This window comes from Hipposideros armiger, unplaced genomic scaffold (genome assembly GCF_001890085.2).
Source record: "Hipposideros armiger isolate ML-2016 unplaced genomic scaffold, ASM189008v1 scaffold_1179, whole genome shotgun sequence".
Lineage (NCBI taxonomy): Eukaryota > Metazoa > Chordata > Mammalia > Chiroptera > Hipposideridae > Hipposideros > Hipposideros armiger.
In genome coordinates, this window is record NW_017732529.1 from 260,434 (window position 1) to 287,294 (window position 26,861).

Sequence of the window (26,861 nt, forward strand, 5' to 3'; positions counted from 1 at the left end):
GACCTCTATCAGCTTTATTAGCTGCAATAATATGCATTATTTGTAATTATATATTATAAATTATAAAGCACATATAACATGTAATTATAACAAAAACTTTCGTTTTGAAAAACGTTTTATTCAAGAATTACATAATTTCAAATATCTTCCAAAATAGTTTCCTAGATGGCTACAAAAGAAAGCAAATTCAATAAGAAATTTAAATCATTAAATATGTTTCACTAGTATATACATACATACTGCCAAGCAAGTAACATTTAGCCCTGGAATGCGTACCATGTCTTTTGTTTTTCCTTATTAAAGGCTCAATCCAGCACTTTGTATAGGCTATGTACAGCAGGCAGAGTTCAGTGATCTTAAGAGTTTGACTTTAACTGCCTCAATTTATAACTGTGGTAGTTTGTCCACAGGAGTGTCAAATTTGAAGTCTGTAGGAAAGAGATCTGGGGCCCGAGGATAGATTAGTCTGTAGGACTGTCTGATTGTAACATCAGCAACACCAGCAATATCTCCAATTTCTAAAAGACAAAAACCAAAATATTAAGTATAACTTCCATCCTACCTTCTACTACCAGAATCTCATTTTGTGAGACATGTTTGTATAAAATGTAAAAGGGAAAAACAAAACCAAAAATACTGATTTTAAAAAACTGATAATGGAGTTAAACACTAAAAAGTAGAAAGAAGGGCTAAAGTTTGTAACAACAACAATGGTAGAGTACCTACTACCTCAAAGGGTTGTCATAGTAAAAAGTCTAGTACCGTATTTGCCGGCGTATAAGACGATTTTTTGGCCCTGAAAAATATGCCTCCAAGTGGGGGGTCGTCTTATACGCCAGGTACACTTCAGATAGACTGCCCATAGTGCTTGCCCCGTGCCATAGTGGCCTCCCGATGCCCGCCCACTTCATTCCACATACCGTTCAGGCATCAGCAGCACTGCTGGGTGTATGCTCGACTGTTATGCGATTTTGCTGTTATGCGATTTTACCACACTCGCAAAATCGCACACAGCCGACCATACACCCAGTATGATAGCGCAAAATCGCTTTTAAGGGGAAACTGTCACGCCAGCAAACTTGCTAGGGACTTGCCTGGCACTTGCTCTCTCCCTCTATTTGTTATCTTACTTCTATCATTGACAGTCCCTCTAGGTTGTGGGCTGCTTGCCTATGTTCCTGAGAAGCATCTACGGTACCAGTCTATAGAGTGTGTTTTCTTTAGTGAATTACCGGTATGTTTACCGGTAATAAACTTGCACTGTTTTATGTATATGTTTGATTACATACAGCCTTGTGACAGTTTTCCTGCATGTCATAAGCATTTGAATATAAATTAAAATGTTGAAATCAAATCTGATATTGTTTTACCTTTTATTTGGTGTGTGGAAGGTGTGCGGAAGAGGGGGTAGTCTTATACGGTGAGTATATAACAAACTCTGTATTTTGAGTGGAAATGTTAGGGGGTCGTCTTATACGCCCAGTCGTCTTATACGCCGGCATATTCGGTATATGTAAACATTTGAACAGTACTCAGGGCATAGCACCATGAGTGATAATCATTATATTAGTCATTGTATTTGAACTTCTTTTTCTTCACAAGAAACTTTTTTGAGGAGCATACAAGTAATCTATGAAAACACTGTTGTCAAGAAATTCACTTTATTATTTCTGTGTTTAAAAGTTTCCCAGCAACCTCTCTCCCTAGCTAACTTCTGTTAAGAGGCTAAAAAATGGGGTCATACTATAAATATTGTTCTACAACCTTTTTTTACCCAAACATCTGAAATCAAACAGCTGTATATTATAGCATAATGTAGATGTTTTTCACTATTACAAACACATACTTGAGCACATATATACTGAGTTCACATGAGGATTTCTGCAGTCTATTATAGAAGGCTAGGAGTGGATCCAATGTAATCATTCAAAGTAACTGTCATTTTCCCTCTTTTTTTTTTTTTAAATTAAAAGAAGTCCCAAAGGACTACCACCTCAAAGTTATTTGGTTAATTATAATTAATATGGATTTTTAAAACACATTTTAATACAAATTCATTTTACTGCCTTTTCACAGTCAGTGAAAGTGAAGTTTTACAGATTTTCAGTGTGGATGACTGCCATCAGTGTACAATTAATAATTTTCAATTTCCTTATCATGTTATATTAGGTTATTCTAGACACAGACACTGATGAATGCCAGCCATGTGAATATCAACTGGCTCCTGGGCAGGGAAGAAAAGGGCCTTAAATTTCAACGAAAACCCTTCATTTAGAACACAAGCAGCAGAAACTGTCAAGATAAGCCTTTTTGTGTTGCTGATTACAATAAAGACTACAACAAGAAATCAAGGTCCATCTGTGCCTAGCTTTAGCTTCAAAATTCTACCAGAAGATGCAAAATTTCCTTAAGAAATATAAGTGGAGGCCAAAGGGAATGGATAATGGTACATTTAAATAACTAATGGTTGGATTCTTCTAATCATTCTTCTATATAATTTATTATTTTTATTAATATAGAAACACATGGCCCAAGCTGAGGTGAAAGGGTGGTCTAAAAAAGGTATTACAAAGTTACTGCAGCAAGTAATTTCACTACCACACTTTACTCTTTTTTCTTTACAGATCTTTTTAAGGATCACAGAATTAATTAATTCATGCTTGTAAAGAAATTCACTTAATACTTCTGTTTGAAAGTTCCCCTACAACATTAAATTCAAAAGTGGATTTTGAAGGTTGAACTACTTATGCTAGTATTTTCATTAAGAAACTGAATACTGTACAAATGGAAAAAGAGAACAGGCTTCACAAAACGTTAATGTTTGATGACCAACACATATTGCCAGGCAGTAAGAAACAAAGCATGGCTCCCTCCTCTTAAGATTTAAAAAGTTAAGTTTTGAGGTAGGGAGGGAGGGACTATTCAAAATAACTAGGAATACTTATGGGGGAAAAACTAAATACTTCAAAAAATGAAAAATGTACAAACTAAAATAATTCAAATGGAAAAAAAGATAAGTCTGTATACAGGATTATACCTCCAAACATTTTTATTTAGGAGCCACTTAATAGGAAAATACTGTATTTTCTTAAGTTTCGATGCTAAGGAACTACCTCTTAAATGTGGGTTCTGGATATTTACCTGCTTTCTGCTTAAAATGGAAATGCAATTACACACTGCAGCCATCATACTTTAATCACTCCTCTTCCTAATGAAGAATCCTACCTTTCTGGGTCCTCTTCTCAGCTGATGCCTGTGAGGCCATGTAAATGGCTGCCGCTGCCACAGATATTGGGCTCCTTCCAGGAACCAAGTCCAATTCCACAGCTTTACGGGCTATATGTGTAGCTGCCATCTGCACTTGTTTAGGAAGACAAAGGTTCGAACAGAACCTGGACATGAAGTCCCCAGTTGTAATCAAATCCACACTGGTTTCTAAAGCTTTCAAAATAAGTTTAAAACATCGGCCAATTTCTTTCTTAGAAATTCGTGATACGGCACATATTTCTAAAAGGAAAAAATAAGTAAATAAATAAATCCACATAAGTCACAGAGTCCATTTTAAAATCTATCATTTCTGATTATAAAAGTAATACATTCTAACTGTAAAAAACTGAATCATGACTTACAGACAAATCCCTAAGCCTCTCCATAAAATTTCCCATAGAGCTAATTTAAAATTTCTTTTAAATGTTTATCACACTTTAAGAAAGTTTTTTCAAAGGTTAACTGTAGGTCTTAATATTTCAAAATATTAACTTTTTCTGAAATTTCCACTTATTCAAGTAAGTTTCTTCAACCAACTAAAAACTTCTTTGATATTTACATATTAACGTACCATAAGGAATATATCAAGGAGATGAAAGAAAATACTTAAGCTACAGAATGCTTCTCAAGCTACACAATGTCCTATGTACATGCAATCCCTGTGATTACAGGCCATAGCAAAATGAGATACATATAAATAATCCTGTTAGTCTAAAAATTCAACTACCAAACACTTTCAGAATAAATTTAACTAAAGCCTTAGTTTTAGTTGTAATAATAAAAAAGATGACGATAAAGGCCACTGCCTTTTTACATTGTCACAAGAAAATGTAAAAAAAATAAATACTCATGGATGACTAAAGGGTAATTATAGTGTTAAGTTAAAATGAATTTTGGAAGTTAAAGTCAGTTTAAGTATCACAGCAATACTGAGTAGGGTGTCGCTTATTAATGTGTAAACTGCATGAAAAATACTAGTTCTCTCAAAGCCTCCAACTTAAGTGTGAAAGTGCAAACTGTATAACTCAAGAGAAAAAATTTCCCTGATGGCTTTTGAAGGCTTGACTCCCTCACTTGTACAAACCTGTTCTAGGAGCGGAAACTGTTTTCCATTCAAGTGTACAGGCTTACTACAAGGGCCTACTCTGGCTTATAATGCCAGGCCTCAAATCTCACAAAATACCATTAGTCAAAAGATCTTACTATCAAAGAATGCAGGGCTTACATGAACTAAAATGACTTTATGTGGGAAAACAGCCTGAAAAGAACATGGTCAATATGATCACAAAATGAATTTTTGTCAAGGAACAAAATAAGTAAGCATTTGGAAATGACACTAAAGTGGATCACTGTATGTAACCACGGAGACATCACATAGCTACAATACTTAAGAGTCAAAGCTGCTTGACTTTGGTCTGTTACTTTATTATGACCTAGATAGCATTTTTATCTGTGCAACTAAGAACTTACCTTTAAATGTCCTAGGAACACCTTCTTGTCTACAAGCAATATACAGACAAGCAGAAGCTATGGCATCATTAGCTCTTCCCTTCAGGCTCTTCTGTTCATACACTTGCTTGAATAAATTATTTGTTCGATCCTTCAAAGCAGAGAAACTAACTTTAATTAACTCTAGGCCATTTAATTAGTCACAATATCAAAATTTCATGTGTTCATTAAATTATGCTAAGTCAATGCCAAAATGGCTTAAAGGAGATAAGACAGGAACTTACAACTATATTTCTAGGGAGGTTGATTCTGTCTGCCATGGTAGTAATTTCCTTGAATGCATTCATCATTGCCCGATCAGAATTACTCATTGTTCTCCGATTTTGGTACTTAGAATTGCCAAATTCATCAAAACTTGCAGCTCCTGTACCCTACAAAACAAAGTTTGATAACTTTATACAAAAAAAATTTGAAGTCTGAATGGCAATTTTTAAGAAAACGTAACTTACACAATCTGACTCCACATGCCAAAGAAAGCTACCCTGTGTATCCTCCCTATTCCTCAACAGAAAAGGTACCAGGTTAAAATGGGTTTAAAGATGTTTTCTATCAAATACTTTAAATATAAGAATATTATTTGAGAATCTAATAATATAAATTATCATATTAATAGACCTAAGGAGAAAACACAAATGATAATCTCCAAAAGTACTAAAAAAAGGCAAGTAAACAAAACTCAAAATCCATTTTTTTTTATAAAATCTCATGAAACACTACAAATGGGTACTTCGTATTAGAAAATCTCTCTCCCAGGCCCAATGGAGACACATTTGCATCACTACATTAAAGTCATAAGACAAAGGTACACTACCATTTTGTAACACTGTTTTAGAAAAACTAGCCAATATAATGTAATTAAGTTACATTAGTATAACTATATCAAAATTAGGCATGAGAAAAATTTTAAGTACAAATCTGGGAAGGAAATTATCGATAAACAGTTTGCAAATAGTATCTTTGTCTATCTAGACTACTCAAGAAAATCACTGAAAAACTGCTATAAATAAGAGATTTCATTAGAGTAGCAAGATCAAAATTAACACAGAAATCAATAGCCTTATTATGTGTAATCAACCAGTTAGAAAACAATGAAAGAAAAACATTCCAATGATAACAGCAACAAAAAAAATAAAATATCTAGGAATCAACAAACACACAAGACCTTCATGAAAAAAACTTTAAAACATCCCTTAAAGGACACATTATAACCTAAGGAAATGGAAAGGCATACTGTTGTTTCTGGATAGGAAGATTTACTATGAAGATGTCAATTTTCTCTAAGTCAATTTGCAAATACATCTAATCAAAATCTCAGTAAAAATAATCACCAACTTTTTTGTTTTTAATAAAACAACATGACTTTTAAATGGAAAAGACTAGTGAAGAAAATGCTGAAACCTAAGAGCAATGAAGAACTAATACTACCGGATATTAAAATGTGGTACAGTATCTGATTAACTAGACCAGGATAGAGAATGGAGAGAAAGTCCAAAATATTCCCAAATACAGAAATTTGTACAGTTGACCCTTGGAACAACTTGGATTTGAACTGTGCAGGTCCACTTTTATGGTTTTTGTTTTCAATACATACAGTACTATAAATATATCTTATGATTTTCTTTTTTCTAGCTTACTTTAAGAATACAGTATATAATACATATAACATACAAAATATGTGTTAATTGACTGTTATCAGGAAGGCTTTTGGTCAACATAAGGAAGGCTATTAGTAGTTAAGTTTTGGGGGAGTCAAATGTTATACACGATTGTCACTGCTCAAAGGGTTGGCGTCCGTAACTCCTGCATTGTTCAATGGTCACCTGTAGCATTAAAAAAATGTAGCATTTTTTTTTTTTTGCCATATAGGCATAAACCACTTTCAAAGGATACAGAAGAAACTAATAATAGTGGTTACTTGTTTTTGACTAGGAAAGGAGGTATTTTACAATGGGAATTGAGAGTTTGGGGTCATTGATGAGGGAAATTTACGATATTCTTTTTACATTTTTGTTTTTGGTTTTTTTTTAAGATTTTTTTTATTGGGGAATTGGGGGGATGGGAAAAGCGTTGGGGAATTTGGGGAAGGGGAACAGACAAGTTGCTGTCATTTTTGTTCTTCAGTCTAGTGGTGGAGGACGTTGCTTCACAGGCCCAAGTTGGCACCATCACTGCGCTCTTCCCGGGCGAGGCAGATCAGTCGCCAGCTTCTGGACGGCCGCTCACTGCGGCTGCTGGCCGCTCACGCTGGCTGCTGGCTACACATGGTAGCCCATGGCAACCCACTGCCACAGGGGCTGCAGCCTACGCCGTCGCTGGCGATTCACAGCAGCCCAGCTCCAGGTTGAGCTGTTGTTCAGCATCTTAGCTGTAGAGGGCAGTGTCACTGGCCCTCATATGTGGGATCCGAACCGGGGCCCTCTGGTGTCCCAAGCCAGTTCTTAACCATCGCGCCACTCGGCCGGCCCTACATTTTTGTTTTTGAGTCATGTTATTTCCTACTGAAAAAATTAAACATTAAAAATATGTTGCAGTGTCAATTAGTTGCAATCTTAACGTCTTAAATTTTTTTCCAGCCTGTAAGGCTAAAGCAAATGCAGAAATCACCTTAAGATATTTCTGAATACTAAAGTTTTAACCTTGTCTACACCATGTTTTCCAAATTTGATATGTAATTTATAGAGTATGCTTTTTCATGATACTTTATTAGAAACAGATTATGCAGTAGTATTAAGTACTAAAATAGCATACATTTCCTTGATTAGTCCTTTGGAATATTGCCAGTACTACTTCCAATTCAGGTACCAGAGCAAAAAAAAGCCAGGTTTGTAGAAGACTGTGCTACTGCCTTAGTAACAGGAGCAGCTACCATTAATTGAACACATACTACACACTACATGTTGTGTTATAAATACTTTATGTCCACTCCCATGTATCCCTCAATAGCTCTACAAAGTATTATTATTCTCACTTTACTGATGAGAAATGCGAAGCTTAGGTAAGTCGTAAGTTCCCCAATATTAGAAAATAGGTTATACTGAGCTCCAATTTACCTTAGGTGGTCTGGAGAAAAAAGAGGAACATTACTAATGTTCTAGGAACATACCAATGACAACTCAAAACAACCATACTACATTCAATTTAATTTTTGTGCAAAATGTGCTTCATGAAAACAAGGGCCTGAGACATAAAGACTCTACCTCTTATTCGGTCTCCCCTTTAAGGTGGAAGCAATGCATAAGGCAACAACCATCATTACAATGGTGTGACTGGCAAATCTTACTCTCAGGTGAAGATTCCTCACTGGGGCAGTGACTGATACTTCTGCAAAGTTCCCAACTTCCCAGGTCTTTGGTCAGTCCTCACTTGACATTACCTTGCCAATCATGGTAGACAAATCTCCATCACTCAGAAGAGGATTCTGAGAATCTCCAACTCGAGATGGATCTTTTGTTGCTTTATCATTGCTGAAAGTTCTCCATTCGGATCCTACATCAATAACCCGGTCGCCTAAGATACAAGCACAAATCTAAACAGTCATGTCAAAACAGGATTACCTTAACACTGTTTAATACCCAACTCAACCCTTTTATTCCCAGGACATCTCAATATGGACATTTAGGCTTAAGTATGTCTCAGACATTTGTCCTAAGGCATTTCTTATTTTTGTGCCAGGTTAATAATAACCCTATAAACATTATACTATGATTAGTCATATTCTATCTCCTGGAAGAAAAAGTGATTAGTCAAAATAGACAAATAGCAAAATAAATCTATTCATATGTGATGCAAAGATAAATTAATATGATTCTGAACTGAAGTTTGCACAGAATGTGCAACACGCAAGGAACAAAACACTGTATACAATGGTATTAATGCACATAGTTTAATATCAAAAAATACTGTTTTCACGGGAAATGCTTTGCAAAGAACTAGACCTATGTTTACGTTTGTGTACTATTTGATGAAAAAATATTTTTGGCTAAATGATTTACAAAGAATAAACTTTAAGCCTAGAATCAGTGAGAAGAAAGCCAGGTAGGCAAAATTTTCTTTATAGGAAAAGAGACAGTGGCTAAATGTCATGCCAAGAAACCAGACATGAATAGGTCTGGTTGATTAATGCTTTGAGGGGAATGCTCAACGCCTAGCAGACAACAATTAATATTGAACACTTGCATATACTAATCATGTGCCCTTTATAAATAAATGTTCTCTTTTAAAGGTAGGTATTACTTTTATTGCCACTTCAGAAATAAGATTAATTTGCCTAAGATTACACAGCTAGAACTGAAATGTGCATCAGATTTCAGAGTCTATTCTATGCTGAATTTGTAAAACATGACCTTTTCCACTAAAGCGTGATAAAGTTGAAGCAGAAACCAGACCATTTTCATCTTTGCCTATACACAACAAACAGAAAGGAGAAAGGAATGGCAGAAATCAGTTACCTCGGCAATTAAAAGAAGTCCTGGTACTGATAGTCAATTAATAAAATGATTAGAAGTGTGGATTCTACCATTTGCTGCTTAGCTTTGGACAAACTACCTCACACTTCTGTGCCTTCACTCCGTCAGCTTTAAATTTTCTCAATAACATTTTAAAAATTGTAAAGATTAAACAATTAGCTAATACAGGTATTAATTAGTCCATGTCACGTATTTAAAAAGCAATTCAAATTAGTACTTGATATTAGCTATTTACTGCCATGAAAATGAAAATAAGATGGCAGATACTCTGACATTTTCCCCCTTTTGGTGTTTGTGTGTGTGTTTGTGGGGGGGGGGGCAGAATAAGGAGGCACCAGTTGTAAAACTAATTAATCTCCATATTAGACTGTAAGATTATCAGAATCCTCTGTTGCAGGTGTATGGTCAGCAGGACAGCAAAATAGGTAGGGAAAGAACAAAAGGAAGGAACTCAATGTAGCCTGTGCTAAATATTCTAAATGATTTTTTACATCAATTAAATGTTTATAAACAATATAATGATCTTAATCTAATCTAGTGTTATAAATAAAATCGCAGGTAAATGCACAACAGAATGATTCATTCCTGATGGTTTTGGAAAAATTCATTTTTCTTTGAACATTTGAATAACTTGGGGGTAAACCAAATATCACTTGGACTTAAACGTGTCCGCGTCACAAGGGAACTGAGATTAGAGGTAGGGTCCCCATCTGCCACATCTGCATGCAACAAGAATGGCGAAGGAAAGCAGAGGCAGGGAGGTGAGTTATAAGGCAATTTCAGCAGATTAGAGCTTGAGCAGGGGGCCCAAAATAAGGAGAAAAGAAGGGTAAATGGAGGGGCTGTCATCACGATGATCTCTCTGCTCTCTTCTAATAATAAACACTAAACTTGGGAAGCAATTCTAATTATATAAATTAAGATTTTAAAAACTCACCTGAAAATAACAAACCCTGTAATTGTGCACTGAAGCCTTACTACAATACTAAGCATGGCCCATGTCTCAAAGAAACCACTCTAAAGAGATTGATTTTTCTCCCTTTTTATAAAAGAGTATTTGCTTACTAACAAAACTAACAACAACAAAAACCAAGACATATAAGCAAAACAAAATAACCTATATTCCCAACACCCAGAGACCACCACTGTAAATATTTTGGTATATGTTCTTTCTGCCTTTCTTTTTCTTTTATCATTTTTTCTACCTTTTTCATTCATGTATGTATTTTTTTCCTGAAATTAAAATTAGATCATATTGTGCCCGTTCCATGCAGCTCTTTTCACTAAATTTATATCATAAACACCAACACAAAATTTTTAGACACAGTTTAGCCCCTTTAATAGCATCCACTGATTAAAGTGATGCCACTTATGTTTTCAAATCTTAGGAATCTAACTTTTTCATAGTCAACAAAATAAAACAAACATGTACAAAATAACTGAGGCCTTCAAACCTGGAGTTACCTGCTAAATTATAAGTTAAAAAAATCAAATGTTATCATTAACTTGTTTTATTTTAGTTAACAATGAATGTATTAAGAGAACAGTACAAATGAAAAGGCAGGTAGGTATGCTCACATCTTAAGTCTCTAGAAATCTACAGATAAAGTATTAGTTAGCCAAAATGCCTCATTTCATAGCATTTTCCTTGTGGCCTCAAAGTAACTTCCTATGAGTTTCTTTTATTGCTTACTTTATACTGCCTTAAAAAAGACAAGATGGGTTAGAGTTAAAAAAAAATCTGGCCTAGGATATTATAAATAGAAAAGTCAGAACTGAGTAGTGATGTAATTTTTCCACATATGTGGGAATGATCTCCATGACTCATTAACAATCTCTCGTTTGTGCTTAGAGCCATTCCCTCTTTTTATATTTTACTGCTAAAAACAGCACTTATAAGAAATAAAATTTCCAAAATAGCTCAAATAACACATCATAAAACTACAACTAGACCATTAGATTAAGTGCATGAGTAACAAGAAATAGGGTGGACCACTCAGGGAAAAGAGTCAGAACACATAAAGGATTTTCACTGGAAGAAAATCTAAATGAGGTAGCGTTTTAAAAGTTGCTCTGGAAGGAAACTGCAATACAGAATCTTTTCAAGGGATAAGTATATAAGGCAAGTCATAATGTTTGTGTATAACCAACCTTTGACAAGGAAGAAGCCTGCCAATTAGCATGTGTGTACACATGTACGTACACACACGTACACACACACGTACACACACACACACACACACACAATCCTTTAATATTCTAGAAACAGAGAAACATAGATTTAAGGGGAAATACAAAGGGGTTTTCTCACTTTACCATGATTTCTGATGTCACCTTCAAATGTTCTATAATGTGCATGTACTAACCTTTGATAATTGCAAAAATAACTACTTTAAGATCTAGTTAACTCACTGCAGCTTGAAAGAAAGTCTTTACTGAATTTGTGGTGAATCTCAAGAAAACTGGGAGCATGAAAAGGGGAGGGCTACTGCTCTCAGTCCATACATGGAAAGATGGAGATGTGTTGCTGGGGACCAAAGTCAGTGCCCAGGAGGGAGGCAGTGACCTAAGATTTCTTTTTCTTCCTAGGTCTCACTGTGGGTAGGATGGGTTCTACCTGCCTGGAGCATAAATTTCATCACTAATCTTGTGATCCTGTATTTGAGTTATAGTATTTTTGGGTTTCTTTCTCTGGTGTTCTCCTCCAGCTTTTAGTACTGTTTGTCCTACATTTGTGCAAGGAGAAAACCATCTTTCTTTGTGGTCCAATACCCATCCTCTTCCATGGTCAACAGAAATGACAGCGGGGGTCTGATCTTCTAGACGGGAAAGTCCCTCTCTGGATCAGTATGAATCTGCCCACCAGGAGATTGTCAACTTTTACCAGTACCTTTCTTAACCACACACAGATTTTTGTAAAATTAACACCTGAAAGTCTGTACATGAAGATTTATAATAGCTAAAGTAATAACACTACCATAACATACATAATAGCACTACTTCTGTGATCGCTAACATTTTGATCAAGTTAATTATGCAGAAAAGCAAACACACCCAATATATATATATATATATATATATTGATGTATTACACACATGTATAGTTCCCAATCCATATATTAGAGTGGTAGGCCCAAAGAGTATTAACTAAGACATTTTATCATATTCTAGAGAAAGTTTCATCTATTTTTCAAGGAGAAATTGAGAATAATTGCCAAAATCATTCACACCAGTTTAAAATGGTTCAACTACTTTGGCACCACTCAAGTACTTATCTACAAGTCTCATACAGGAATGCTCATAGCAGTATTATTTCGTATTAGCTGAAAACCGGAAACAACCCAAATGTCCATCAATAGGAAAATGTATACAATGGAATACCCCTCAGCAAATAAACTGATACATTTCAAAAACATTATTTTAAGCCAAAAAAGTCAGTAACAAAAAAGAACATACTCTATGATTCCATTTATAGGAAGTTAAAAAAAAAAGGCAAAATAATCTGAGGATAGAAATAAGTATCGTGGTTGCTGTTGGGTGGGGGAAGGGGTAGAGGAGATTGACTGGCAGGAGGCAAAGGAAACTGCTGAGGTGAGGAAAATGGTCTACACACCTTGTGTGTTGGCTACCCAGAATATGCAATTCAAAATTCAAACGGTAGGTATTAGATCTGTGCATTGCATTGTATGCAATTATAACTCAATAAATTAAAAATTAAAATCACTCCCACCAAAATACTGTTGATTTTGAATTCAACTGCACCAAACCTATGTATTATTTTCAGAATGACAGAACAATTTTTATCTATCTTCTAGAAGAAGGGAATATACTCTTAAGGTCTTCTTTCAGATTATATGTACCTCACATTTAAGACTAGACCTAATTTTTTTCTGTTAATCTCCTTTTCTAACCAATAATTGCTATAATATTTTATATGCTTAGATTCAGCCACTTTTAATCGGCTATCAATTTTTAAAATTTGATCTGAATATTCTAGATATGGAATCCCATCAGTGGCAAAGAACTTGTTCCCTTTCCAAGCTTAACTTCCATTTCTATTTTATATATAAGCACTTGTCAAAACTTTCAAAACAATGCCTTTGATTTAAAACAGAATGTCTCCCATATTTCAATATTATGCATAAAAGTAACAGGTGAACTGAATAGAAATAATATTCTATTAAAGCATCACTCTAACTTTAATTCAGGAATAAATGTGAGTTTATTAAATGTGTATCATCTTAGCAGACCATAGGGCTTTTTACATACTGTTTTCTTACATTATAAAAAGCAACCATAATTATTTGTGGATTATTATACTTTAGTACTTACATGTTAGTATAAATTATGGTGGGGTAATAAATAATTTCATAAGTTCAGTGGGTTAAAACGAAGACTTCTTTCTTATTTATACTACATGTCTCCAAAACGACAGCATGGCTTTCTATGCCATCCTTACACAACATGATGGAATCCCTACCACTTGAAATATGGCAGTCACCAGACTAGGGGGAAAGAAATGTGATGAATTATGCACTGACTTCATGAATTGTAACAGTAATCTTTCCGCTCACATGCCATTGGCCAAAGCCAGTAAAGGGAGAGAAGTACAATTGTACCATGTAGCCCAAAGGAGCAGCAGAAATATCAGTGAATAGTCATCAGTGCTGTTCCACATGACAATATGCAAATAGAATTCGGCACTATATTTGGAGGGATTTATATATAAATTCATTAAAAGATTGTTCTGTGATTTCCCTTTTGTGCCACATGATAAACTGAGGAATCAGAGTTAATATTAACTTCACTGTATCTTGGCATTTGTCACAGAGAAGTAATCCATCAATCATGTTAAGTCATCTCAAAGAATGTGGTAAACTGTAAAGTTAATAATGATCTATGACCTGAGCTAGAATTTCTGGAAGTGGGGCCTGGAATCTTTTTAAACATATTTCCCAGCGGATTCTTAATGCACATTCATACATTCATGTTTCAGATTCACTGGTATAAACAATCCCCAGAATGAATTTAGGAGAGGTCAAACTGACTCATCTTTTCTTTCAAATCTACCTATTTTCCAGTATTTTCCTTATTTGGCTTTTAAGAACAATGAAAGAATTAAGTTTTAAATGATACACAAAAAGTGGGTTTAATTAGAAATGATACAACTAGTTCCAAACAACCCATTATTGTGAAATTCGAATTATAAAAGTCATAACCAATTTCATATTTTAATAGCTATTACAGCAGCTTACTAACCTAATACTTTGCTGACTATAAATCAATATATAAACAATGCATAAGGTAAAATTTATACACAAACTGATTATCTAAATATGATTATACTGCCACCTAGCGCTCATCTTTTAACGTGACACAATCACACTAAGGATTTGGGAGGGGAACCACAAAACAGTGTGTGTTGTTAGAGCAATAGTTTCACAGTAGAAATGACAAAGCTTTGCTCTAAAAATTGGCCCTATTTTAGAGATCACTACCGATATCGTAAGGGTCACTGCTAAGATGAGACAGCCAATCACAAATCATAACACTTCATATGTTAAAAATAAAAATCCTGTAATTCAAATAAAAGAGGCAAGTCAGACAACGATTACATGTTAAATAGTGTAAAACAAAAAGTGTAAAACAGCCTAAGTTACAGGACAGACTAAATACTACACAACCATTTAAATATTGGACAAGAAAGGAAATAAAAGACATTAAATGTGTATTTTCCAAAAATGGCAGCAATACCTCCCACCTCCCATCCACATGTTCTGCAACATGACCTTGTCACTCTCACATTGAGGTGGAGCCTATTTCTCCAATCCTTGCGATGAGGTGGGTTTTGACTATTAAAATACAAAAGTGATCCTGCTCCAGGCATAGCCCTTAACTACCCAAGTCCAGCTTCCACTCTCTCTCAAAATTATTTGCTCTTGGGAATATTACTCTTGGAAATGAAACACATATAGAAAATATGACTATACTGAGACAACTATGGAGAACCCCTGGAAGATGTCAGATCCATGTAGGGAGGCCAAGGAGCACAGAGGCACAGGAAATACGGGTGAAGAAGCCATCATGGAAGTGATCCTCCAGGTCCAGTCAGTGCCATGTGGAAAAAATGACCCAGGTGAATCCTTCCCAAATGAATGACCCATAAAATCATGAGCAAAACAAAGCGGTTGTTATAAGCCACTAAGTTTTGAAGTAGTTTGTCATGTAAACAGAAATTGTTTCCTGAAAGTATGATGTTGCTTTAAGAAAATCCTAAGAATATGTGGCACTGGTTTTGGGACTGAGTGATGGGGCCTCAAGAAGCCTATGGATGCAGGTCTGAAGGACAGTGAGAAAAGTGTTATTAAAGACTGGAGAAAATGTAGTCTATATTATGTAATACAACTTTTATATTATCAATTATTTCATTAAAAAAGATGATAGTAAGGGCCGGCCAAGTAGCTCAGTTGGTTAAGAGTTAGCTTATGAGCGCAAGCTCTGAGCAACAGGGCCGCTGGTTCGATTCCCACATGGACTAGTGATGCTGCACCCGAGCTGAGGTGCTGCTGAACTGCCAACAGGTGGCAGGATAAAGCATGCGCTCCTAACAACACGGCTCTGGTTCGACTCTCGCATGGGATGGTGGCTACGCCCACCCGCAACTAAGATTGAACACAGCACCTTGAGCTTAGAGGCCACGAGCTGTCGATGGGCAGCCAGATGGCGACTGGCGCCCTCCACAACTAAGGCTGAAGAACAACAACTTGGCTGTTCCCCTCCCCCAATTTCCCAATTAAAAAAAAAAAAAAGATAGTAATAGACTCTCCTAGTTGCTGACTCAATTGAGGGGTAATATATGGCTCTGAAAGTGAGAACTGAGTGGCATCTAGTCTTGAGCTGGAAATTAAGAGGAGTTAGTGACATCAGGCTGTCCTAAATTTCAAGCACAAATTAAATGTTAAGTACAGAGTTGTCCAAAAACAATTCTAGGGCCAGCCAAGTGGCACATTGGTTAAGAGCTGGCTTGGGATGTCAGAGGGCCCTGGTTCGGATCCCACATATGAGGTCCAGTGACACTGCCCCCTACAGCTAAGATGCTGAACAACAGCTCAACCTGGAGCTGGGCTGCTGTGAGTCGTAGGCTGCAGCCCCTGTTGCAGTGGGTTGCCATGGGCTACCGTGTGTAGCCAGCAGCCAGCATGAGCGGCTAGCAGCCGCAGTGAGCGGCCGTCCAGAAGCTGGCGACTGATCTGCCTCGCCTGGGAAGAGCTCAATGATGGTGTCAACTTGGGCCAGTGAAGCAACGTCCTCCACAACTAGACTGACGAACAAAATGACAGCAACTTGTCTGTTCCCCTTCCCTCAATTCCCCAGCACTGTTCCCATCCCCCCAATTCCCCAATTAAAAAACAAAAAACAAAAACAATTCTAAAGAGTTTCAGTTTCTAAAGTTGTCTGGTGATTATTTAATAAATCTAAGAAGTTTCATACAATGTAAAAATTTTATGGCAACTACAATCAAACCATGTACACCAAGATAATTTATAAACAAACACATGATATTTTATGTCTGGATTTAAATTTCTATGAACATCAGTATCTCAAATAACAAAAAAGGCACAAATTTTATGCCCTTACTGGACCACAGACTATTTGCCTAGCTTAATTTCCTCCCTGTCTCCATAGTGTAAGAGATAAAGGCTTGAATTGAGCTGCCAATAAACAGCATATGACTTAAGCAGGGAAATACAGATCCAATTAAATAATACAACCTAAATTTGTTATTAATATATGACAATGATATGCGTGTGTGTGTGTGTGTGTGTGTGTGTGTGTGTGTGTGTGTATATGTAGTTTTAAAATTTAGACTCATGGAGCATAATGTTGAATTAATGCTTGATGATATTGTCAGCAAAATACAACTTTGTCAGCAGACTATTATCTAGATGCTCTCGTTTGATCATGAAATAGATTCGTCACCTGCATGACATCATATAACACATTTAACCACAAATATCTGTCAGTGGAGCTACTGTATATTTTAAAATAAGTATTTGTTATATTTTGTTTATATCAGAAAAACCAGCATCATAAAGAGGAAAAAAATATATATATATAAAGTGAAGATGATGGAAGGGCTGGAAACATAATGGCATATTATTACACTATTTTTTTAAATGGCTGTAGAGATTAGGAGAGCCAAGGTGAAAATACATTCAATCTTCTGGCTCTGCTGCACTCTTACAAATAAGTTTGATTTTAATACTTTGGAAGAATTAGAATGTTCTCACTGAACTTAGGGGTTAGCAAACATCTTCTGTAAAGGGCCATGTAGTAAATATTTTAGGCTCTGTGAGTCACGAGGTCAAACTGAGGCTATTACATACTTATATAAAAACAAAAAAAATCCACTAATTTTATTGATAAATTAAAAACATAATAATAATTGAGTATAATTTGTTGTAATATATATCTACTACTGAGAGGAATGGGATTCTCCTTCTGGGGGATAAGATTTCACTTAACCAGAATTCAAAGTTAGTGTTCCCTATATTAACACTGATTATAAATGTTCAACTGTCAATGCTATGTTAACAAGATTTTATGTATTTCATTTTTAAAAATGTCTTTTTTACACAGATGAATACTGTCAAATACTGATATTAATCCATAAGCATGATTTTAATTGAGCATATTCATTGTTTGGAAGGCATTTATAGAATTTTACTACATTCTTCTGATATTTATCTTTTAATGTGTTGCTACATTGTAAATTAATCACTTCCAATTGAAGGTTTGGTGGAAGCTCCTTAATTACAAACTTAAATAGATTTTTAAATATGAAAATTTCCTTTCTATTTGCATTTAGGTCTGAAAAACACTGATGAAAATATAGTTTTAGTTTGAATTTGGAAATACATCTGCAGATCTGCTTGGGAATGAAGATCTTAGTTCTTGTTTTAACTTCAAACATCAATGAAAGTATATAAAATACGATACAAAGCAATTTGACATTACTTGTGATTCAAATGTTAGTTGTTGACAAATTGCGTTTATTAGTGTGTACCACATAGGCACTGTTTTGCACTGCAATTCTAGGTTGAATTCCTTAAGAAATATTAGCAAGTCTGCAGCAAAAGCTAATTACTAAAGCTATTCAATGTTTGATAATAATGGCTGAAGGTAGTACTGGTTCAGAAAAATTTCAACCATGGCCCTGAGCACAAACAAAAACTTCAGGAAAACTTTTCCACTGCTAAGTTAACAAATAACTATGTGGTAGGAAAAGTGAGGATATTCAGCTTCTATTTCTGACAAAAATTCATAAAACTGATAATGGTTAAGTCCATGAAATTGAATGAAGTTCACTGCTGAAAACTGCTAGATCAATAACATGATTGATTCAAACTATTCCCACAATGTATCTGCTGATGAAAAATACAATGAATAACTAATAGGTTTTAAAAATATTACATTTTCACACTTTGTAAATTATCCAACTAAATCTTCGGTTCCATACATATTTTTACCCTCAGTTATAACACATCTTAGCAGGTTCCACTTCAGGTTGTACTGAATCTACTTTTGCAATGTCTTTGAAAATATTTTCTCCTGTAGTTGTTCCATGCAGAGTCACTTCAAACTCTGCATCGACTCCTTGAATAAACAACAATTCAGCCATATCAGTAACATCTATTAATAGTCATCTAGAGTCTAGGAAAAATGCTTGAATTAATTTGCCTTGATTTTTAATTGAGTATTGATGTTGCTCCCAATGTCTTCAACACTTTAAGCAGCTGTTCTTGCTGAGAGGCTAATAGTCTTAAACCTGTTTATTTTCTCTGGACACACTTCTCCAGCTGCTGCAATCAAATACAAATTAATTAACTCATCATTGGTAAATGGCTTTCTCTGTTTGGCCTACAAATGAGCCACTCAGAAACTTACTTTAGCTGCAGCCTTATTTTCATTCCTTTATTTTTGTGAAGAAATACTGCTGTTATGAAATATCTCACTTTATGTAAGTTTTCTAACCACTGTTTTCCTGAGTTGGGAGTATTGTGATAAGTGCTTCGTCTGGTGATCTCAATGTTTATTGTATTCTTTTACCACAGCTAGAGTATTATTGCATAATAAACACAATGCTTTGCCATCTAACTGAATAACAAAATAACCCATACTCCACTGTGCCTTAAAAGCATCATACTCAAAGTTCATTTTTGTTTTGTTTTTACATGATGGATATGTAATGGTAACAAAACAAATAAATAAAACGTTGCAGTATGGAGATATGCTCGGCACTCAAAATGCTGTGGAGTTTTAACTGCATCACTGGAATTTGTAGTGCACTGAGCAGCAGAATAAAGTAATGAGCACAACACATATGGTTTCTGTTACAACTACTAAATTCTGCTGATATATTGTGAAAGCAGCCATAGACAATTTGTAAACAAATGATTGTGTCTGTGCTCCAATAAAACTTTATTTATGGACACTAAAATTTGAAATTGATATTTTCATGTGTCCTAAAATATTATGTTGATTTTTTTCAACCACTTAAAAATTTAAAAGCCATTCTTAGCACAAGGGCCATATAAAAACAGGTGGTGTGTTGTAGTTTGCCAATCTCAAATTGAACTCATTTTATTATGAAATGCAATGTAGGATAGAAATTTGTCTTTGATGCACAGAGGAGCTAGACTGCAAGACTACCTAAGCTTCAGTTTCCTATCTAAAATGAAAATATTGTTAATGCTCACCTCACAGATTTCTCTAAGGATAAACCGAGTGAATACAAAAATCATTTAGAACAGTACCTAGCATACAGTAAGTGTACAAGCGGTTAATATTTCTTATTGAGTAGAATACAATTACAAATGGATTTCAATTCTTACTGGCAACTCTGTATGCTTTAAAACTCCCACTGGAGGTCTCAGGCAAGTAGCCTACTTGGGTGAATATTACAGATGTCCTAAAAGTAAGATACTTCCACTGTATATCAACACTAATGTTTCTGTTATACTTCCCAAAACCCTACTAGCATTTTCATTCCTAAGTATTTCAAACTGCTAAGCATTACTCCTTTTCTCAGGTGTGGCTACAACTCCGCCATAAGAACAATTTTTGAACAGACCATCTCTATTCTAAAGTTCTGCTGCATGTCTATACCAGTGTGCAAGGAGAAATAAAAGTGAAATTTTAAGTAGTATTTTGGTCAATGACAATTGTACACTAGAAATTCATAAATAAATCATTCCATGTGAGCAAATAAAAATTACAACAACTAAAATGCCTTGGATAACTCTGGATTGATTTAGGACCAAAAGGGGGAACTGTGGATGAAAAAAAGGGGTTCTTTGGAAAGTAACTTCACAGGGTGATCTAATCATAAATTCCTAAATGGGCAGGGCATGGTGGGTAGTCACACCTCAGGCATGTAACTTTTTAGTAAAAAGTTTATCTTTGTCTTAAGTAGGACCTGTCCATTGTTTCTGTACATCTAGGTTAACACATCTCTGGAATAAGCAGTAACCACCCTCAAGACAGCACAAAATCTTAACTATCCTATATCTAATACCCACCTTGTTTCCTCCCACCTTCATGTAGTCTTCCTTTTGTTCCCTCAATTTCAAATGCATAAAAGAAGCTGCAAAACTGTTATTCTTGGGCCGGCCAAGTGGCTCAGTTGGTTAAGAGCACAAGCTCTGAGCAACAAGGTCGTCTGTTCGATTCCCACATAGGCCAGTGAGCTGCGCCTCAGCTGAACTGCCAACAGGTGGTAGGATGGCTCAGCTGGTGAGAGCATGTGCTCCTAATAACAAGGTTGCCGGTTCAACTCCCGCATGGGATGGTGGGCTACGCCCACCTGCAACTAAGATTGAACATGGTACCTTGAGCTGAGCAGCTGCGAGCTGCGGACCAGTGGCCAGACGGTGACTGGACTTGGAGCTGAGCTATCTTCACCTTCCACAACTAAGACTGAAGGACAACAACTTGGCTGTCCCCTTCCCCAATTCCCCATTAAAATCTTTAAAAAAAACAAAACAAACAAAAATAACCTGTTATTCTTGGAAGCATTTGAGATCTCACTCCCTGGCATATGTCATCAGTTTGCTCAAATAAACTTTTATAAAAATTCTCAAAATAAATTAATTTTAAAAGGTCTTGGATGAGATTCAATTCAGATATGCCTTTATTACTCTAAAATAAATCATGTTTAAATATATAAAAGCCACAAAAGTTAGATTACTTCTATTATTTCCCATGCATGGGTGTCATCCCGCCATCCTCAACCCCCCATCAGATATTTAAGACTAAAAACTTAGAAGACTAAGGACTGAGGGCCTTTTCTTTTCTTTGGACTGGCTGTCTCGGTGTGATGTTTCCGCCTACCCCACATAATGAAATATATGCATCTGGATTAACAAGAAAATATGAAACATCTGGACGATTTTCCTTTTACTTATTTTTTTCTAATTCTTTTTGTTTGTTTTACAATAAATATGAATTACCTATAGGGGGAAAATGTCAAAATATATTCATTAAAAGACAGTTTGGAAAATACTCAAAAGTGAAGTCCCCCAAATAGTGATTTTAGTTAAAACCATAATTGCTTACCTACAACCAGGCCACATTCCGGACAGATCATATCACCAGCTCTGTAGTCCTCCACTAAAATCGCATCTGGATGGTTTGGACATGTGACTCTTGGAAGAGCATCCAAACTGAATGACAAAAAATAAATTTTTTTTATATTCTCCCAACCAACATGTAACAAAGTAGTCTTTTTTGGGGGGGAAGGAAGGGGGAAGAGAGGATTTTGAACACTTTTCAAAAGTACATGTTTATAATACATTTATACTAAATTTTCAAAGTATACGTACCAGTTAGATTAAATTCTATTGTAGTTAGTCATTAATAGGTAGATTTCATTGAAATTATTTTTTATAAGAATAGTTACTGGTTTGCAGACAGGAAAAGCTTTAAAAATTTAAATGGAAAATAAGATATTTTGGGGTTTTTTTTCTTAACATGTAGGCTACTAAGATTTTTAAAAATCTGGATTAGCGTGGAAAGGACTAGCTACCGTAATAACCTATTATATTTACATATAACCATCTGGTTTGTGCCCCTTGCCACTTATTTCTCAGGTCAGAGAGAGAACTTCAAGTCTGTGTTTTTCTACTTGCTAGTTACCTTGGTAACTGATTTAGAATAGTACACTAAACCTAATAAATAGGTAGATCAATGAGAGTGGCAGATGTGGCTCTGCTTAAGATCTGATGATTTCATTTAGTGCAGAACTGAGTTTGTTAGCATTCAAGAAATGCTTTTAAAAGCTACTTTTTAATCTATTTGTGATATTAATAATTTGCTCAATTTTTATTTTGAAAATAAAGCAGTTTGGGGAAGACACATCAGCCTTAAATGACCTGACAGAATCAATTTTAAAAAGCAATGAAGGTATTTAACAGATTTAGTAATTATTTCTGAGGGTATAACCTCACAATCAGAAATGTTTGGTAACACTGAAAATAAGCTGTCTTTAAAAGTTCACTTGAAGTAATACAATAAAAGATTATGTTATGGCAACCACAAATATACATCTAAAAGACAATATCTATCATTCCTATAGCATGTAAATAAGTGTTTTGGGATCAAGTTTCTCATGCTAGCCAATACAATTCAGAATACTGACTCTCAACAGAGGTGATTCCCACTGAAAAACTGATAAAATAATCCACATTCCCAAAATTTATATATTCTAGGTAACCAGAACATGTCTTCAATCTTTTCATTGAAAAAATGGGGGTGGGGTTCGCTTTATATTCAGGCTTATTTCATAAATTCCTATTAGGAAAATATTTTAATAAATTATGACAAAATGTTAAAGTAAAAATTATGAAAAATTCTTGAAATAAAGATGTTAGCTGAGTAACAGTAATTACAAATGCATAAAATGGGCAGCCGTGTGGCACATGGCATACAAAGAAAAGGACTGATGTATTTTGTACTCTTAAAAGGTACATAGAGGGCCGGCCAAGTGGCTCAGTTGGTTAAGAGTTGGCTTAAGATCCCGAGCTCTGAGCAACAGGGCCACCAGTTCAATTCCCACATATGCCAGTGACACTGCGCCCGAGCTGAGCTGTCGCTGAGCTGCCAACAGGTGGCAGGACGGCTCAGCTGGTATAACAAAAAGATTGCCTGTTCAATGGTGGGCTACACCCACCCGCAACTAAGACTGAACTTGGCACCTTGCGTTGAGCTGCCGCCCGGATGGCTCAGTGGATAGAGTGTGTGCTCTTAACAACAAGGCTGAGGGTTCGACTCCTGCATGAGATGGTGGCTACGACCACCCGCAACTAAGACTGAACACAGCACCTTGAGCTTAGAGGCCACGAGCTGCTGATGGGCAGCCAGATGGCAACTGGCACCCTCCACAACTAAGACTGAAGAACAACTTGGCTGTTTCCCTTCCCCAATTCCCCAACACTGTTCCCCTCCCCCAATAAAATCTTTCAAAAAAAAAAGTACATAGAATATCAGGTAGTGTGTGTAGGTATATAAATGATATGGAAACATCTCAAAGATATGCTAAATGAAAAAAAGTAAGGATTTTAAACATAATTGGAAAAGTATCAACTATAGTTATATGCAATAACATGGGTGAATCTCAAAATGCTGATAAAAAGCTAGACAGAGGAATACATATGCCACCTATATAAACTTTAAAGTGGGCAAAACAAATCTATGGTGTTAGAATTCAGGATGTGGTTATCTTTGGGAAGGATAATTATTGAGGACACAAAGGAGGCTTCCAGGGTGCTAGTGGTATTTGATTTCTTGACCTGGGTGATAGCTCCATGTACTTGCTCACTTTGTGATAGAGCTGTGCACTTAAAATGCGTGCTAACTTCATAAAAAAAGGTAAAAAGCCAAGCAGTGAAGTTTTTACATTAAACTACTTTTTTGGAGGGGGAAGAGAGATTAAAACTATATGTATATGTTTGCTACAGCATAGATTCACAGGGAAAACACCAAGAAACTGGTTTTAATTTCTGTTTTGGGGGAGAATTATAGATGGCTCCGAGCTAAGAAAAAAAGGCAGATTGCTTTTCAATTTTTGTTTTGTTTTTATATTATGTGTATGTGTTACCTATCCAAAATAAAATGAAACCAAACTAACTTTTAAACAAATCACCCAGAAAAGTAATACAAAAGAGGAACCACAGAATGGGGTGGTGGGGGAAGGGAGAGAAACACTGCGTTAAGAATGGAGTAAACCACCACCCCTAACAATACAACAATTGAGACTACCTAAAGAGCTAGATGATCCCAATCTCATTTTATAGCTGTAACTTACTGGGAACCTACAGTTTAGTGTTATACATATATTATTAATCTCAACACCAATTCTGCAAGACAGGCATTATCTCTATTTTAAAGATTATGCTCACTGAATGATTTGCCTAAAGTCACAGAACTAGTAAGTGGTGGGGCTTAAATTTGAATTCAGAACATCTGTGCTCTTCTCTCTGAAAACACTAGGCAGCTTCATAGCCTAGCAACTGTACATCTTCCTCAGAAAAAAAAAAAAACAACTGAAAGTAGAAATACTAACATTTACATTTGTTCTCATTGGTAGAAAAATTCAAGAGCTGGACAACTGCAATGATGAACATATTTAAGAGCTGGATATGTCTAGAAAAAGTTTATTTTCAAACATTTTTTTAACAAATGAAAAAATAAACGTACACAAAGGAAACTACTTTTTGGGTAAAGAATTTTATCAAGTGAATTTACTATACTTAACTATTGCAGCATTTCTTTCAAATACAATTTCCTGTTCTATCACATATAAAAGCTATGCCCAAATGTGGCCACGTTCACTTTTCAGACCTACTGCTATGAAATACTGTTAATTCTTATTTATGCGTCTTTAGGAAGATGAAGTTTTCCATTTAACCTATAAGGAAGCCTTACCTGACATAGCCACGCCTAGATAGAATGAGCATTCAATCACAGAATCACAATCAGTAAACAAGAGTGTCATTGACTTTAAGAGTTATTTCCAAACAGGCCATTAGCTAAATAAAGCTGCCTCCCTGCTCCCTTAAAAAAATACAGTAACATAAAATAGTAAGTCTTGGCAGTTACCAGAAAGATCCTGGACAGATATCTCCACCTGACTATGTGAACTCAATTGGGAACTCAATTCCACGGATTATAACAAGTTCAAAAAATTATGCCAGAGTTGCCTTTCACAAGCTATAGAACTTAATTTGATACTTTTAATACAGTACGAGTTAACTAAAGGCCAATTGTGTGATAACAGTAAATAGATAAGACACTCTCCACTCAGAATTCTAACTCTAATCTCGGGAAAGCCAACACTGGCATGACTCAGTTTACACTCATGCAAAAATACTATCTACCTCATAGTGTTAATGAGAGATGTGACTAGGGTCTGCAAGCTGTTTTCAGGCTGTCTCTAAGGGAACTGCATACATTTCCTGTCGCTACAAGTCCACTGCGTTTTAAAAATACGTTAAAGAGTGACTTCCCAGCATCTGTAAATCATTTTCTGCAGGCAAGATTTTCTTCGGGAAAATGAAGACGACGACATCTGTAAAGCTCTCAGAGGGGAGCTTATCAAATCTTCGGGAATGCCGCAGCTTCCACTTCAGAGGGCCTCTGGGAGGATAATCAGTTTCCATCAGGCTTACCAATACTGACGTCGCCAACTTTCAAGCTGTCAGATTGATAGGGGCCTGAAACTCACCCCTTCCCGATCTTTGGAAAGGAGGAATCACCGACCCTCGGGCTGATTGAGCCGTGGATGGAACAACAAGCGTAGAAAAAGTAACAACAACAAAAAGACGGTTGAAATATCCACAAAAGACGCGAGGCCAGGGGCTGGGGACACAGGGGTCCCCACAGGGTGATGCCAATGCCAGGGTGAGAACGCGACCAAAAACGCTGCGCCGGTAACGCCGACGGCTCTGTACCCCCTGCGACACCCCTGACAGCCTTGCCGTCTGGAAGTGCCTTTGTCCGGGTCGGCCAACCAGTCCTACCGCCTCACCCTGTATCTCCGGGACGTTGTGCCCGACGCGGCAGCCCCGGCGGCCGCCTGGCACTCTCCGCCCGCCCCTCACCTAGCCGGGCTCGGCCGGACATACTAACCGGCTGGTAGACGCCATCTTCACGGCCACTGCGGTTCCAGAAAATAAACAACAGAAGGACAGAGAACAGGAAGAGATTGTGGCGACAAGACGCTCCGAGCCGAGTTTTATAAACGAGACGCCCACGCAGTCGTAATAGGGCGCGGCTACGGATCCGGAGAGGGGCCAAGAATAGTGAGATCCGGCGTGCCACGTGCTTTGCGTTTCCTTTTCCTGTTTGGTTTCTGTAACTTGCTACGTTGCCGAGCGAATCGGCGAAGCTACCCAGGAGAACTCTCAAAGGAACCCGGCAAACGGGCTATCCCTGAGACACCCTCAACTTGAGTCAGTTAAAACACAAAGACAACCGTGGCTTGGTGCTGAGGGAAAAGCCCACAATCCCGAGGGCTAGTTACCCCTCCCCCACCCGGAAGTCAGTCACTCCAGTTGGACT

The 26,861-nt window shown here is 36.4% G+C and overlaps 1 protein-coding gene across 1 annotated transcript; it reads right to left on the minus strand.

Annotated features, from left to right (window-relative positions):
• GTF2B (general transcription factor IIB) lies at positions 1 to 26,557 on the minus strand. The gene is made up of 7 exons (XM_019632822.1): positions 26,430 to 26,557; positions 21,861 to 21,967; positions 8,150 to 8,283; positions 5,001 to 5,147; positions 4,738 to 4,867; positions 3,226 to 3,507; positions 1 to 518 (listed from the first exon to the last, which is right to left on the minus strand). The coding sequence occupies exons 1-7, from the start codon at positions 26,444 to 26,446 to the stop codon at positions 385 to 387; spliced, it is 951 nt and encodes a 316-aa protein (XP_019488367.1). The 5' UTR covers positions 26,447 to 26,557; the 3' UTR covers positions 1 to 384.
• Positions 26,558 to 26,861: the final 304 nt, after the last annotated feature.

Bases quoted from the DNA above. Each gene is read 5' to 3' on its own strand.
- GTF2B (XM_019632822.1), bottom strand. The intron at 8,284-21,860 runs GTAAGCAATTAT...CTTGTATCTTAG, and splicing joins GGAATGTGGCCTGGTTGTAG to GCGACCGGGTTATTGATGTA. The intron at 4,868-5,000 runs GTAAGTTCCTGT...TCTGCTTTGAAG, and splicing joins ACCTCCCTAGAAATATAGTT to GATCGAACAAATAATTTATT.